The sequence below is a fragment of the Puma concolor genome, chromosome C2 (genome assembly GCF_028749965.1).
Source record: "Puma concolor isolate L17-30 chromosome C2, mPumCon1.1.hap2, whole genome shotgun sequence".
Classification (NCBI taxonomy): Eukaryota; Metazoa; Chordata; class Mammalia; order Carnivora; family Felidae; genus Puma; species Puma concolor.
The window spans coordinates 68,024,663-68,040,357 of NC_141675.1; the positions used below are offsets into that span (position 1 = coordinate 68,024,663).

The window sequence follows — 15,695 nt, forward strand, 5'->3', positions numbered from 1 at the left end:
GCATACTTATGAGCACAGATTCCTCAGAGTGTCAGCATGATGTAGAGACAAATGCTAGAATCAGAAGACCTGCCTTTCTCTTTCAGTCTACCATAGTGTATTATTTCAGGGATCAATTGAGATAATAAACTTGGAACTGTTTTGTCAATGGTGAAGTTATATAGAAAAAATGAAGCTGCTTCTTTATAAAGTCCTTTATCATACTTTTATAGGCAAGTCCACAATATAATATTCAGTCTCTGTGAAGGGTGTTCATTCTTCTGTTTTTTCCCCGATATGCAATATTAATTCTGCACTAAGATATGCAGAATCCCATATTAAAAAACATGTATCAACGCAGGGCCCAGGAAATGTTGATGCCTGGGCATACACCAAGTAACTGTAGATACAGTGTCTGCATGCCTCTGCATATTTACAATACATTTTTATTCATTCTTTCTTTCCTGCCTTAATTTTTCTGTCAGACTGAAAAGTTGCTTTTTATTCATGCCATGGCCTTATTTTCTGTGACTGCCTCTTGGCATACATTATTATCGATAGTTTGCATATCGTGGATATAGCACTTTTCAGTCTGAAAATCCACTTTTCATGCTGATGCTATGTTTTCTAGGTCTGGTGTCTGTAATACATTATTGTTAACAACATTTTGGAGTCTACTCTTTTTCATTTGGCGCTTCTTATCCTCAACATTTTTCAAGATGTATCTATCCAGTGTAGTTAACACTATTGGTGTCTCTAAGATGTTGATGTATAAGGAAATGTACATTCTCTATCTGGAGGTTGAGGAAACCAGGTTCGATGTTTGCTGTTTTTAGGAATGTATGTTTGCAAAATGACTTAAAATTTTCTTTAGAGCAGCTTTTCCTTCTTCTGAAAACACTCTGTAAAGAGTCAACTATACAAAGCTTTGAGGTCTTTAAGATTATCAGAAGTCAATATCAGGGCCAGAGTTGTAATTCATTTTCTTTGTGAGTCCTACTATCCTATTGTCAAAGATGACACTCAGGCAAGCATCCCTTTTTTTTTTTAAGTTTGTTTGTTTGTTTGTTTGTTTAGAGACAGAGTGGGTGCACGGAAGGAGCAGAGAGGTAGGGAGAGAATCCCAAATAGGCTCTGCAAACCCTGTGTGGGGCTTGATCTCACAAATCATGACATCATGACCTGAGCTAAAGTCAAGAGTTGGATGCTTAACCCAGGAGCCCCACAAGCATATTTTTTAAATACATGAGATAAGTATGCTTAGAAATGTGGTTTCCATGCATTTCCTTAACATATTTACCCAATGACATTGTAGCTTTTGTTAGATGTTCCCTTCATTTCTTCCCAGTTTTATGTACACATGTAGTACATATGAAATAGTGGTATGGAAAGCATTATATTTTTACAGTTTCTCCAAAGAGAGTTTTGTTTTTCTATCTATTTTAGGCTCAGTATTAGATCTTGAACAGGAATCAAATGTTAGAGATGATAAGAATGAGTAGAAAGCAATCTCTCGGTCGTTCCTCTCCAGACCATCCTACTGTTTTGATGTTTGTGTTGCACCTGTGGTCACTTCATCTTTGTTAGAATATTCAGACCATAAACACACTTCTTATCTATACCATGTTTTTGCAAGGAGACACTCTGACTGTTATCTCCGTGGTGAGTCCTTAATCATGAGAGTTTTGAGCTGCCACAAAAAACTCTGTTTAATGGATGTCCATATAATCTGACGCCTAGAAAACAGTTGCATGTGTTCATCACTTGTAACTTTTAGAACATAAAATCTAATCTCTTTGAGCATTTATGAAGGGATGAAATTCTAGTTTCAATTGTTGACAGTGTTCCAAGTAACAAATAGATTGTTGGCAGTTTAAAAGGAATGTATCTACTGCAAGATAGCTTTAGATATTTTTGGTTTCTAAGAATGTGTTGATGTAAAATTAGAAGGTATTATGCCTGTATCATTTTAGATAATTTTTTATAGGTGCAATTGGTTTTGTGAGTTCAACTCTTGAAAACTTGTAAAGAGACTTTACAATACGATGCGTATAATTGCTGTTTTTTGTAGGACCATGTAGGTTGATTGGATCCATGAAAGAATGTTGATAGAGAATCCTAAATGTATCAAAGTCTAACAGATTTTAATTTCTTTCTAGCATCTTTTGATTCTCGGTCTTACTTGTTACTGCTTCTTACAGACCAAATTCTGCTCTTTGTTAAAGTTTATTTTTATTTTGGTGGAGTTTTTCCTTGAGGGATTCTACTCACATAAAATCAGGGGGTAAACTTTCAAAATTTGTTGTTGTTGTTGTTGTTAATGTTTAAAGATTTGATTTTCCCTTCATAATAGGCTGATGTTTTAAATATTTTTAGATTTCTCAGTTTATATTTTATTTCATCCAACTCTAACCCTGATGACATTATCTTCCAACATAAATCTTTTCTAAGACCTCTAATAATTGGGTTTTGTTCCTTTGTAGAAAAAAAAATTTTTTCCATGAAAGCCTTTAGAATTTTCTCTGCACTTCTGAAATTTTCCAGCCCCATGAGTCTTATGTTCATACTGCAAAGCACTTCCCATGTATATTGCCATCTGAAGATATGCATGCCCTTTTCAGTAAGTTCATGTTTTTTCTTCTCCATCGTTCTTGTTATCTCCTAATATTCATATTAAATTTGGGAGGTCTTTTAACTTTCTTTTATTTTTTTTTTATTATTTAGAAAAATGTAATGTTTATTTTTGAGAGAGAGAGATACAGAGTGTGAGTCGGGGAGGGGCAGAGAGAGAGGGAGATACAGAATCTGAAGCAGGCTCCAGGCTCTGAACTGTCAGCACACAGCCTGATACAGGGCTCAAACTCACGAACCACAAGATCATAACCAGATCCAAAGTCGGATGCTTAACCGACTGAGCCACCCAGGCATCCCTAACTTCCTTTTATATAGTCCTTCATTATCATTTTTTTCTAAGATATGGGGATATCTCCTTTTTTTAAATTTCTCTTTAGGTTACTAGTTTGGTCTTTACCAGTGTCCATTTTATTATTTTCAAATCTGTGAATTGTCTGAGATTTTAACCTACTTGACGACTAACAAGTTGGCCTTCCACAATTTCATGGATACTGATGGAATATATGAGCCATTTGCACTAGAGACAAAGACATGTATTACTCACAGCATAATAGGTATCAAGGGCATCAATATATTTGTGTCCTTTCCATTGCTTGTAAGTCCAGTGGAGTGACTGTTCCAACATTGTAAGAGAGGATCCCTCAGCTAAAAGAACTGGAATCTTGGCTTAAGAGGCGAACACCATCTCTCTCTTCCAAGGTCATAAACAAACCTGCCTTTCGCTATGGAAGGAAACACTATAACTGTTTTCTAAGGCTTCTTGCTATTCAAATATCCTTGAAATGATAATCCAAAACCGACCATAGTCAGTGCCTTGCTTCACAAGATGTGCAGAAATATGTGAAACTCAAGTATCTTTTATGCAATAATTTGTCTATCCTTTAATTTTTTTCATTTTTGGAAGTCATAATTTTTAGTCTTCAGAAAGTAATGTTTATTCTCCGATTCAGTTTTTACAATCCTGCTCTTTCAATAGGTGGGGATACACAGTATCATTTCAAAACATTTTAAGGTGATTTCTAAGAGTTATTTTTTGTTCTCTAGGTCAGTGCTTCTTTCATGTGCGTATTTTACCCGGGGGAATTTGTTTAAATGCAGATTCTGACCTAGTAGATTTGAATCAAGGCTTGAGATTCTAAATTCCTAACAGAATCCAGGCAATGTCATGTTGTTGGTCCTTGGATAGCAATTTGACTAGCAGAGATCTATTATCCTTGTTTGTTTCTCTATAAAAACAGTAAGAACAATGTCAAAATCAACTTTTTCAGAACTCTGAAAATATCTAAAGACTTGCAACAATCCAAGGAACATTATTCAAAAACAAAAACAAAAACAAAAACATGAATTTCAGTAAAGGCAGCAACTTTTGTGACATTTTAGCTTTGGCCTATTTTCATCCTTCTTTTTCCAGTACTGTGGTAGCCTTAAAACTGTCAGCCCTGTGACCACAATGAAAGCCAGCACTCTAGCAGTCAAGGAAAGGGAAAAACTTGTTTTGGAGCCGCCAAAACAACATTCTCAGAGAATCGTTATTTGGCCTTTCTGGTCATTCTAGAAACCTACATTACCAAGGCGTGGCTTTTTTTTTTGTTTTTTGGGGTTTTTTAACTGCATTTAGAGCTTGCTTAGTGCAAACAAACTTTTCTCCTGGGGTATTGTTCATAAACAATCAGTGACAATTATTTCATATCAAAGCTGCCCAAGGAAGTAATGAGGTTTGGGGAGACAAGAAACTGACCAAACTAAATTAAAAAGAAAATCTGGGGAATGAGATGCTTATTGGGGGCTTGGGGAAGCTTAGAAGGCTATGCACATGTGTAAAACTATGTGAATGTCCCCAAAAGATCTAAGAATCACCTCTCATTTCTGGCTGACATTGAGTTTCTATTAAAACAGGAAGTGAAAGTTAAGGCAATACTGTAAACTGCCTGCCTGAGAATTAAAGACATACCCAGACATGCACATACAGCCCCTTGGCTAAGTCTGGGGAATATGTTGCTTCTAGGCATTTAAGAGAATCTCTTCCTGATCATTAGATGACCACTAAGCTGACCAAGCAGAAACTTCAGTTGAAGATGGTAAAGAATACAGACTTTATAAATTAAGAAAATCATTAATAAAACAGCAACAAACACAGTTTTCCAAAGTTGCCACATTATATGATTTAAAATACTCTGTTTTCAATAAAAATTATAAGATATGAGAAGAAAAAAAAAATTAGATCATTCTAAGGTACAGGGTATTACCAAAACATCATGTAGCTACATCCTTGGCTTTTTCTCTAAAACATGCTTTCTTAACAGTATATTTCTTAATTTTAGATGTATTTGCAACCAGATTTGCTTGATAATTCCCCAAATCATCAAGGCCTGCTTATTTTTTGTTTAACAATTCTTTTCTTTCCTCTTGTTTTTTTTTTTTTTTTTTTTTTTTTTTTTTTACCTTAAGTAGCAAGTAGAAGCCAGAGCATACCATCTTCATCGACAAGTTAACTTTAATCACACCAGCACAGTCCCTCTTATCATGTAAAGTGATATATATGGCAAAGATTGAAAACGATTAGGATATCTGAAAATTCCATTATTCCACTAACATATTTATTACCACAAATAAAGTAAAAATGAAAGAACAAAGGAACAAAAAGACATATAATATATAGAAAGCAAATAGAAAAAATGTCAGATTTGAGGCATACCTGATTATCAGTTAGAGATTGACAAAATAGAGTTTTAAAAAATACACCAAGTATAAGCTGTCTACAAAAGACATACTTTAGGTTCAAAGATACAGAGACACAAGTTGGATGTAAGGGATGTAAGTTATGTTTTATGTAAACAGTAACCAAAAAAGAATTGTATGTAGTAACATATAAATACATGTTAAAGCAAAAACTATTGTTACTAACAAAGGACATTTTATAATGATAAAAGGGTCAATCTGTTAAGAAGACCTAACAATTATAAACATGTATACTTAACAAAATATGTGAACTAAACTGACAGAACTAAGGGAAAAATAGATAACTGTAATAGTTGGAGACCTTAGTACCCCTCTTTCAATAACGCATACAACTAACCAGATCAATAAGTAAAAAGAAGGCTTGAATACTATCAGTCAGTTAGATTTTATAGACATCAAAGAACACTCTACAAAACACCAACAGAATATGCATTCTTTTAAAAGGCACATGAAACATTTTCATTTTTTTTTTTAACATTTGTTTGTTTATATTTATTTGAGAGAGAGAACATGATGAGCAGGGGAGGGTTCAGAGAGAGAGAGAAAGACAGAATCCCAGTCAGACTCTGCACTGTCAGTGTGGAACACAATTCAGGGCTTAAACCCATGAACTGCGAGCTGTCCTGAAACCAAGAGTTGGATGCTTAACCAACTGAGCCACCCAGGCACCCCTGAAGCATTTTCTAAAACAGATCATATGTTAGGCAAAAAAAAAAAAAAAAAAAAAAAAAAAAAAAAAAAAAAAAAAAAATATATATATATATATATATATATATAATTATAATTATAATAAAAAAGGAAAAGAAAAAGTCTCAGTGAATTTAGAAGGATTGAAATCATACAAAATATGCTGACTATAACAGAATGAAATTATAAATTGATTTAAAAAGGCATTTGGGGAAATACACAAATATGTGAAAATAGATAACCATTAGATCAATGAGGTAATCACAGGGAAATTAGAAAATACTTTGAGATGAATGAAAATGAAAACACAACACACCAAAATGTATGAGATGCAGTGAAAGTAGTACTCAGAGGGAAATTCATAGCTGTAAATACCTTCTTAGACAAAGACAGTATCAAATCAAAACCTTAACCTTCCACTTTAAGAAACTAGAAAAACAAAAGAGCAAACTAAACCCTAGCAAGCAGAAAGAAAGATATAAACAATAAAGAAATTAGAGTGAAAATAGAGATTAGAAAAATAATAGTTAAAACTAATTAAACAAAAGATCAGAAAAATTGATAAACTTTTAGCTAGACTGACCACTAAAAGAAGGGAATAAATTCAAATTACTAAATCAGGAATGAAAGAGGGGGCATTACTATAGACATTATTGAATGAAAAGGATTATTAGGTAATATTATGACAATTGTATATTTAAAAATTAAATAAGTAGACAAACCTTAGACAACTACTAGAACTGACTCAAGAAGAACTTGAAAATTAGAACAGACATATAAGAAATAAAGAGATTGATGGGGTGCCTGGGTGGCTCAATAGGTTAAGCGTCTGACTTCGGCTCATGTCACGATCTCACAGTTCATGGGTTCGAGCCCCACATCCGGCTCTGTGCTGACAGCTCAGAGCTTGGAGCATGCTTTAGATTCTGTGTCTCCCTCTCTCTCTCTGCCCCTCCCCTACTCACACTCTATCTCTCTCTCAAAAAAAATAAACATTAAAAAAATTTAAAAAAAAAAAGAAAGAGAATTAATCAGAAAAACTTTCCTCCAAGAACAGCCTAGGCCCTGATCACTGGAGAATTCTAACAAATCTTTTTTTTTTTTTTTTTTTTTTTTACTTTTTTTTTTTTTAACGTTTATTTATTTTTGAGACAGAGAGAGACAGAGCATGAATGGTGGAGGGTCAGAGAGAGGGAGACACAGAATCTGAAACAGGCTCCAGGCTCCGAGCTGTCAGCACAGAGCCCGACGCGGGGCTCGAACTCACGGACCGCGAAATCATGACCTGAGCCGAAGTCGGCCGCCTAACCGACTGAGCCACCCAGGCGCCCCTCAAACAAATCTTTAAATTTTTTTTTTTCAACGTTTATTTATTTTTGGGACAGAGAGAGAGACAGAGCATGAATGGGGGAGGGGCAGAGAGAGAGGGAGACACAGAATCGGAAACAGGCTCCAGGGTCTGAGCCATCAGCCCAGAGCCCGACGCGGGGCTCGAACCCACGGACCGCGAGATCGTGACCTGGCTGAAGTCGGACGCTTAACCGACTGCGCCACCCAGGCGCCCCTCAAACAAATCTTTAAAGAAGACAACACCAACCCTTTACAAAGTCTTCCAAAAAATACTAAGAGAGGGAGTAATTCTCTACTCATTCCATGATTTAAAAACCATTCCAAGACAATAAAAGAAAAAAAATATCCTTTATGAATACAGATGCAAACATCCTCAACAAAATGCTGGCAAACTAAATCCAGTGACATAAAATAAGGATTCGGGACACTTGGCTGGTTCAGTCGGAAGAGGATGCCACTCTTGATTTTCAAGGTTGTGAGTTTGAGCCCCATGTCAGGTGTAGAGAATATGTAAACAAACTTAAAAATAAAGATTAAACTCCATGACCAAGTGGGATTTATCCAAGGAATGTAAGGTTGATTCAATATTTGAAAATGAATACATGTAATGTACCACATTAATAGAATAAAAGACAATGCATGATCATCTCGATAGATGCAGAAAAACTTCATTTGATGAAATTTAACACTTCTTCATGATAACAATATTCAATAAATTAGGAATAATAGGGAACTTCCTCCACCTGATAAAGAATATCTATGAAAACCCCACAGCTAATATACTTAATGATGACAGACTGCATGCTCTTTCCCTAAGATCCAGACAGAGACCAGAATGTCCCCGTCACCATTTCAATTTAGCATTTTACTGGAGGTTTTAGCCAGAACAACTAAGCATGAAAAACAAAAGACATTCTGATTGGTAAGGAAACAGTAAAGCTGTATTCACAGATGACATCATCTTTATAAACATTAGACAAAAAAAAAAAAAAAAAAAAAAAAAAGGGTGATGGATGGGCGGTAACTGCTCATGGGTGAGGCATTTCTTTGGGGGTTGATAAAAATGTTCTGAGAGAATTGTACAACTTTGTGAATGTACTAAACATTCTCTGAATTGCACACTTAAACAGATGAACCGTATGTGAATTATACTTAAAAAAATTACAGAAGTGTCATGGAAAAAGGAGTGAATTGAATCATAAAATTGCTGTTAAAGAAGAATATGTCAGTGGTGCCTGGGTGGCTCAGTTGGTTAAGGGCCAGATTTTTGGTTTCAGCTCAGGTCATGGCCTCATGGTTTTGGGAGTTGGTTCCTCAAATGGGGCTCTGTGCTGGTGACGTGGAGTCTGCTTGGAATTCCCTTTCTCCCTCTCTCTGTGCCGCTCTCCCACTTCCGCTGTCTCTGTCTCTCTCAAAATAAAAATAAATAAACTTTAAAAAAGGTAGAGCATGGCAATTAACTTCTAAATGGATGACAGTCACTATCATATTACTCTTGTATTTAGATTCCATTTAAAATAGAAGGGGATCTGTTTTATGCCAATATATACAATTGATTGGAAATTATAGCTCTATAATTATTTAAATTTGCAATAAAAACTGTCAAATTAAAAATGTGCAAAAAAGAAAAATATGCTTCCTGAGGTTTCCAGAGATGGAGAAGTGAACTGAATCTCTTAATTTCTAGGGTATGGAGAGTGTTATGACGGGAATGAAAAAGAAAAAAACAAAAATCACCTTGTAATCAAAGTCTTAAGATCAACAGTTTGGAGTTCCCCTGGGAGCTTGCAGAATCTCTGAACCCACCCTGGACCTACTGAATCAGATTTTACGTTTACAAAGAGGCCCATGTAATTCTTAGATACTTTAAAGTCTGATTCTACATTTACAAAGATGCCCGTGTAATTCTTAGGTACTTTAAAGCCTGAGAAGCAAAGGCCCTGATACCTTTGACTCCTCACTGGTTTTGCTGCCTGGCTTGCTTTCTGTTTTCCTCTGTCTCTCCTCTGGAAATGCAGTTACCTTAAATTCAGTTTTGCTTCTAAGGCCCAAATAATTCCTGCTAGACACCCTATACAGATAGAATCTATATTTTCTTTGATGGCACATTTCTAACGTTAGCAGAAGATCAGATTATCAGTTGCTTTATTTCCTTCCAGGGGAAGAGGAGAGATCCAGTTGTCTCAACTGTTTCAAATGATTTTTTTTTTTTAATTCAAATAAATTCAAAATTTAAATGTAGCAAGTTTATATTCATATTGGTCCCTAGTTTTTGTTGATTCTAAGCTTGGAGATGGTTTTCTCACCTCTCCTTGGAACGCCCCATGTTTCCTTACCTCTGGAATTTGGGAACCTAATTTCCTAATTGTTTTCTCCCCCTGTCAATATCATTGTATCTGAGTTTCTGCAAAATTTCAGATCTGTAAGTCATCTTATTTCTTACCATTGCATCCCAGTTCCTTTTTATTATTGTTACTGTTCTTTCATTTTTATTTTCTGTAACTAACTGGGATTTTAGGAAGGTATATAGAAGCATATATTCATTACACCATCTTTACCTAAAAATCTTCTGTGATATTTATTTATATATGTATGTATGTATTTTAAATTTTATTTTTATTTATTTATTTAGAGAGAGAGAGAGAGTGTTTAGTAGGGGAGGGCCAGAGAGAGAGAGAAAGTCCCCAAGCAGGTTCTGCGCTGTCAGCATGGAGCCTGATATGGGGCTCAATTCCATGAACAATGAGATCACGACCTGCAACAAAATCAAAAGTTGGACCCTTAACTGACAGCCACCCAGGCACCCCATTTTCTGTGATTTTTAAAATTATCTTTGATAAATCAAAGAAGAATTGGAAATATATTTTGTTTCCATTTCTTGGATTACTAGTAAGGTTGAATTCTTTCCCATGGGTAGGTTTTCTAATTAAATTGTGAATTGTCTGTTTGAATGAACTTATTGTGCTTTTTTCTTAGGATTTTTCTGGAAGTTTTTAACATAAGGTGATAATTTCTTGCTTGTCAACTTTGCTATAATGATTTTATCTAATCTATTTGATTTTTAATTTTGGTTACCGTTTTTGGTCTGTAGAATGTTATAATTTTGATTTACTATATCCATTTTTAATGTACTTTGGTTCTCTTCCATATTTCATGTGTCATATACATATATTTTTTTTTCTTCTATATTTTATTCTCTTTTCTGGAATATTAATTTTTAAGTGTAATTTTGTATAATATTATATACAAACTCTTTAATCCAGCTGGGATTTATGTTTATGACTATTATAAATTAGGTGTTTAAGATGACTGTGTTTTGTTTCTGATATAACCAATTTTCCAACTTTTACTTATTATTATTATTATTATTATTATTATTAATGTTTATTTCTGAGACAGGGAGAGACAGAACATGAGTGGGGGAGGGGCAGAGAGAGAGGGAGACACAGAATCGGAAGCAGGCTCCAGGCTCTGAGCTGTCAGCACAGAGCCCGACGCAGGGCTCGAACTCACAGACCGTGAGATCATGATCTGAGCCGAAGTCGGACGCTCAACCGACTGAGCCACCCAGGCGCCCCCAACTTTTATTTATTAAATACACTTACGTTTTATTGCTAAAATAATGCCTTTATCATGTTAGTGTCATAAATTTTTCTTTGGTCATATTTCTTTAGTTTCATTCTACAAAATTAAAGACACTCTGAATTGATTGTTTTAACCTTTTAATCTACCCATGCTAAGTGAACTTTGTGAAAATGACACTCCTTAACAGTGTGGTAGTAGCTGTTGTTCAGTCAGGAATTTTGATAATTAAAGTTTCTGGGCTTTGTTTGTTTTGTTTTGGTTTTGGTATTTTTACTCCCTTGTGTTGACATGCCTATGATAATTCCATTCTTCAAAAATTTATTATAAGTGTACTTAAATACTCAAATATCACACTGGAGGGATTTTCTCATATTGAGAATCCATTTCCTAAAAAATACCATGTACTTTAAAGGTATGACATGTATATAAATATACAATTTCCCCTTGAAAAATCTAAAAATAAAACCAGTGTTAGATAAATTTTGTCAAGTTGCCCAAACCCACTTCTAAATTTGAGTCAGAGGTTTTAGATGAAATCTTATTCAAATCTTTGGCATAATTTTTCCTTTAATATTTTCACAAAATGATATAGATCAAAGAATGAAATTACCTGACACAATTTTATATGATTAAAGCATAGGTGAAAAACGCTGGCATTTTACAAATAGTCTATGCCAGTTCCTTTATCTGATGTTCACTTTCAAATAGTCACAACTGGCAAATGCCTAGTTTTAAATAACACATTTGTGTGTGACCTTTTAAGAAAATTACCTATGTCTTTGTTTAGAGTGCAGAGGGCATGGATTTCACAGAGCATTTCCCACTAAATGGAGTATATTACTCCAATATCACGGCCATGTTGTCAGGAAGTGGCACTTCATTAAGATAATGTGACCTTTAGAATATTCTTCCAACCTTTTACTGTGTCTTTGGTAGTGGGATTTGTACTTTAATTTCTGTGACTTTTTGATAAGATGAAAGTAAAATGTAATTGAAGGCTATATTTTTTATTTCCTTTCAGTTATACATTGTGTGTGTGTGTGTGTGTGTGTGTGTGTTCTTCTTAAAATGCAAAAATAATCAGGTAAAGGATTTTTGTTCAAACTAGGCATTATCTGCCACGTAAATGTCTTTTAGAGTTAAAATCAAATTGGCGAGTTTATGCCTATTGTGGAAAGAAAAAAAAAGCGAAAATGGCTTTGTAGAAGAAATAAAAAAATTGTTTTTTTTCTCTACTGCATTTTTTTTAAAAATTGGGAAGGGTCCCTGAAGCCTTTTTCTTGCTTCATGATAACAACAAAATAATATTTTTTCAGTGTATTTGCTGTGGTAAATTAAAATTGTTCATTTAGAGTGATCATGAAAGTAGATATCCAACTTATCAAACCACTTTTATGGATGAGTCAAAGTACACAATTTAATGTAAAGGGGAGAAGAGATAAGTGCTCTGGTGAGGCCAGACGTAGCATTTCTCAGGAACCACTTATGTGTCACTAGGTTAATTTATAGGATTGAATCGTATGGTCATAATTGAGTATTTCACTTGAGTGTCTTGAAAGATATCTAGCGCCAAGTATTATTCCTATTTTAATTTGTAGACACTCTTATGTGCCAGAATATGTATTTCTTAATCACAGCTGTGACAGTTGTAACACTGAGATTATCTTTGTTATATTTAAAATGGAGCATTTATATTATACCCTGCACATTGGCAGTATTAAGTAAAATGGCAGAACCAAATAATGGCAAGAAAGCTGAAAGGGATTTTTTGGTTCTTCTACCAGATCACATATCTATGACATACCATTTAGGTTTTCAAACTTTAGTTTCTCTATTAGAAAAAAAAGTAGCAGTGTAAGTTAGGAAGTAACAAAACTATAGGGGTTTAAAAAATAGAAGTTGATTTTTCTCATGTAACCAGAAGATAGGAAGTGGGTAGTCCAGGACTGATGCAGCTACTTGATGGGGCCACCAGACACTCCATCGTTTCTCTCTGTCTTCTGTTTGTGGTTGTGGCCCCATTGTTGCAGGATAGCTGCTTAAGTTCCTTGCACCATGTCTGCCTTCCAGGCAGGAGGAAAGAAAAGACGATGTTGTGGGTTTTTTTGTTTGTTTGTTTGTTTGTTTTTGTTTTTTTTCCTGATGAGGTTTTGCCTGTTCATTGGGAAAAGAGATTCATCCCTAGTAGACTTATCTCTATATACCTCATTAACCAGAATTGTGTCATTTAATATCTTCTAACTGCAAGAGAGGGTGGGAAGTCAAGCATTCAGCTTTATGGACTCTATAATAGAGGATGATAAGGGCGAAGGCTCTTGAGAAGGGGTATCGATTAAGCTAATCTATAATATTGGCCACAATTCAATACAATATATATGTAAAGTCTCTTTAATATACTGAGGTTCTAGCAATAATATAAATTCAGTTGAAAGGGGTTAATATTGCTATTATATTTTATAATGACCACACCTAATTGGGAATGTTATCTTTAGTTCTGAATGCATATAAGAGCTAATGTACCTTCAAAAATATATAGGGAGGATGTAAGTTGTATTGAAATTGTCATGTAAGGAAGTGCTAAAGGAGGTAGGATTATTTTACTTAGAGAAGATAGGATTGGGTAGAGGCCTAAGAGTTATTCAAAGTTTGAAAGGAGGAATATGTTTATTATGGGTTCATAAAATTAGCAATCATGAGGAAGGCAGTTTTGAGGTTGTTATAAAAGAATTTCCTAAGAATCAGGGCTATAAAATGTACTCCTGTTGAATTAGAAATGGCCTAACAATCTGTTAATTCCTATAGATTGAAGAGGGGAAATTCTCATGTTGATAATCCCCTCCAATTCTAAGATTTGCTGGCTTTTTCCATGTTTTATTATGGCCTGTATTAGAGTTCTTCAAGAAACGAAACAGAGAGAGAGGGAATGTTACAAAAGCTGACATCCCACTGCAAAGGCCATGAGGCAGGAAGAATTCTCTCTTCTCTGGAAGTAGGTCAGCTTTTTTTTGTTCTAGTCAGGCCTTCAACTATTTATGAGTGTCACTCATATTATGGAAAGCAACCTGCTTTACTCAGTCTACCTATTTATTTTATATTAAAATGTTTTTAATGTTTATTTTTGAGAGAGACAGATTGCAAGAGGGAGAGAGGCAGAGAAAGAGGGAGACACAGAATCCAAAGCTCACTGCAGGCTCTGAGTTGTCAGCACAGAGCCCAATGTGGGGCTTGAACCCATGAACTGTGAGATCATGATCTGAGACAAAGTCAGACGCTTAACTGACTAAGCCACCCAGCCGCCCCCAGTCTACCTATTTAAATGTAAGTCTTCTCCAAAAACATCCTCACAGAAACCTTACCCAGAGTAAGTTTTGACCAAATATCTGGGGACCCTGTGGCTCAGTCAAGTTGACCCATAAAATTGACCATCGATCATATAGCCGAAAATGGAGACTTCTTCAATGGTGTATAAATTTTATATTGCCACATAACAAGTTACCACAAACTTAAAACAAATTTTTTGTCTATTTCTATGGGTCAAGAGTTCAGGCATAGCCTAGCAAAGTCCACTGCTCTGGGTTTCACAAGGCTACAACACAATTAATAAGGCTGCATTTCTTTCTGGAGCTTGTGGTCCTCTAGAGGTGGATGTTGGAAGATTCCAGTTCTTCGTGGTTATAGAACTGAGCCCTTCATTTCCTAGAGGTCACCTGTAGTTCACTGCTCTGTGCCCTCTTAATGGACAGTGAATATCAAAGCAGCTTGCCTCTTCAAGGTCAGCAAGAAAGACTCTCACTCCAGTCAGCTAAGACAGTCTTATATAACATAAGCTAATCATGGGAGTGACATCGTTTGTCACATTCTATTATTTACAAGCTAGTCACACTATTGGAAGTGAGAGCACAAAGGTATGGACACTAGGAAGTGAAAATTATTGGGGTCACCCAAGAATCTTTCTACTACAGATAGTTCTTGGAATTGACTTTTTGAAGTACAGTGAAGGTTAAGCTTGACTGTGGCTTTCATATATCCATTTGGCTCTGAAGCTTAATTAAGGACCAGCCAAACAAATAAAGGGGAAGTTTGACAAAAGCAGAAGAGGTGTTTTTACTCCTAATTGTAGTTAATAGAGGTTGCTTTGACACTAGCTACTTTGGAGTAGTGAGGACATGACTTTAAAGTCATGGGAGATTGTTTCTCATTGAGATATTACTCATTCAAAAATAACCTAATGAGGAAAGAGCTCTCATGCTCCAGATTGCATCTATTAGAAAAAATAAAAAGGCAGAAAATAATAAATACAAATTACAAACATGGTAGGGCTTTAATGATGTTGTTAGTTTTTATAGTCAACAAAAGTGCCTGAAATAACCATCCCTATATTAAATTTATATAGACTGAGTGATGTCCATTTGAAAAGCCACAGTGACTCTAGATGTATTCCTATAGTTCAAATAAATAGAATATGTTAGTACTTCTTCCACCCAAGCCCCTGTTGCCAAATCTCCAAATATATATATATATATATATATATATATATATATATATATATATATATATATATTATATTAGAGCTAGTAACTCAGAGAGTTCCAGTAATGTAGGAGTCTTTCTGTATTTTCCCTGACTCTCTTCACTATTCTTACCCTATTGACAATTTATAACCCCTGCACCATCTGGGGAACAGACTGTTGGCTGCCAAGTAGACTCATTAACATTCCCCT

General features: G+C 35.1%; 1 protein-coding gene across 8 annotated transcripts in view; it reads left to right on the plus strand.

Moving 5' to 3' along the window:
* NAALADL2 (N-acetylated alpha-linked acidic dipeptidase like 2) overlaps positions 1-15,695 on the plus strand; it is a 1,363,282-nt gene that overhangs the window by 601,585 nt on the left and 746,002 nt on the right. The window contains exon 1 of one of the 8 annotated variants that reach the window (XM_086674746.1): positions 1,778-2,599. The exons of the other annotated variants lie outside the window; for them this stretch is intronic. Within the exon in view, the coding sequence (XP_086530872.1) occupies positions 2,584-2,599 (16 nt within the window). The 5' untranslated portion in view covers positions 1,778-2,583. Of the gene's footprint in view, positions 1-1,777; positions 2,600-15,695 lie in introns of those variants that run through there. 8 annotated transcript variants of the gene reach the window in all.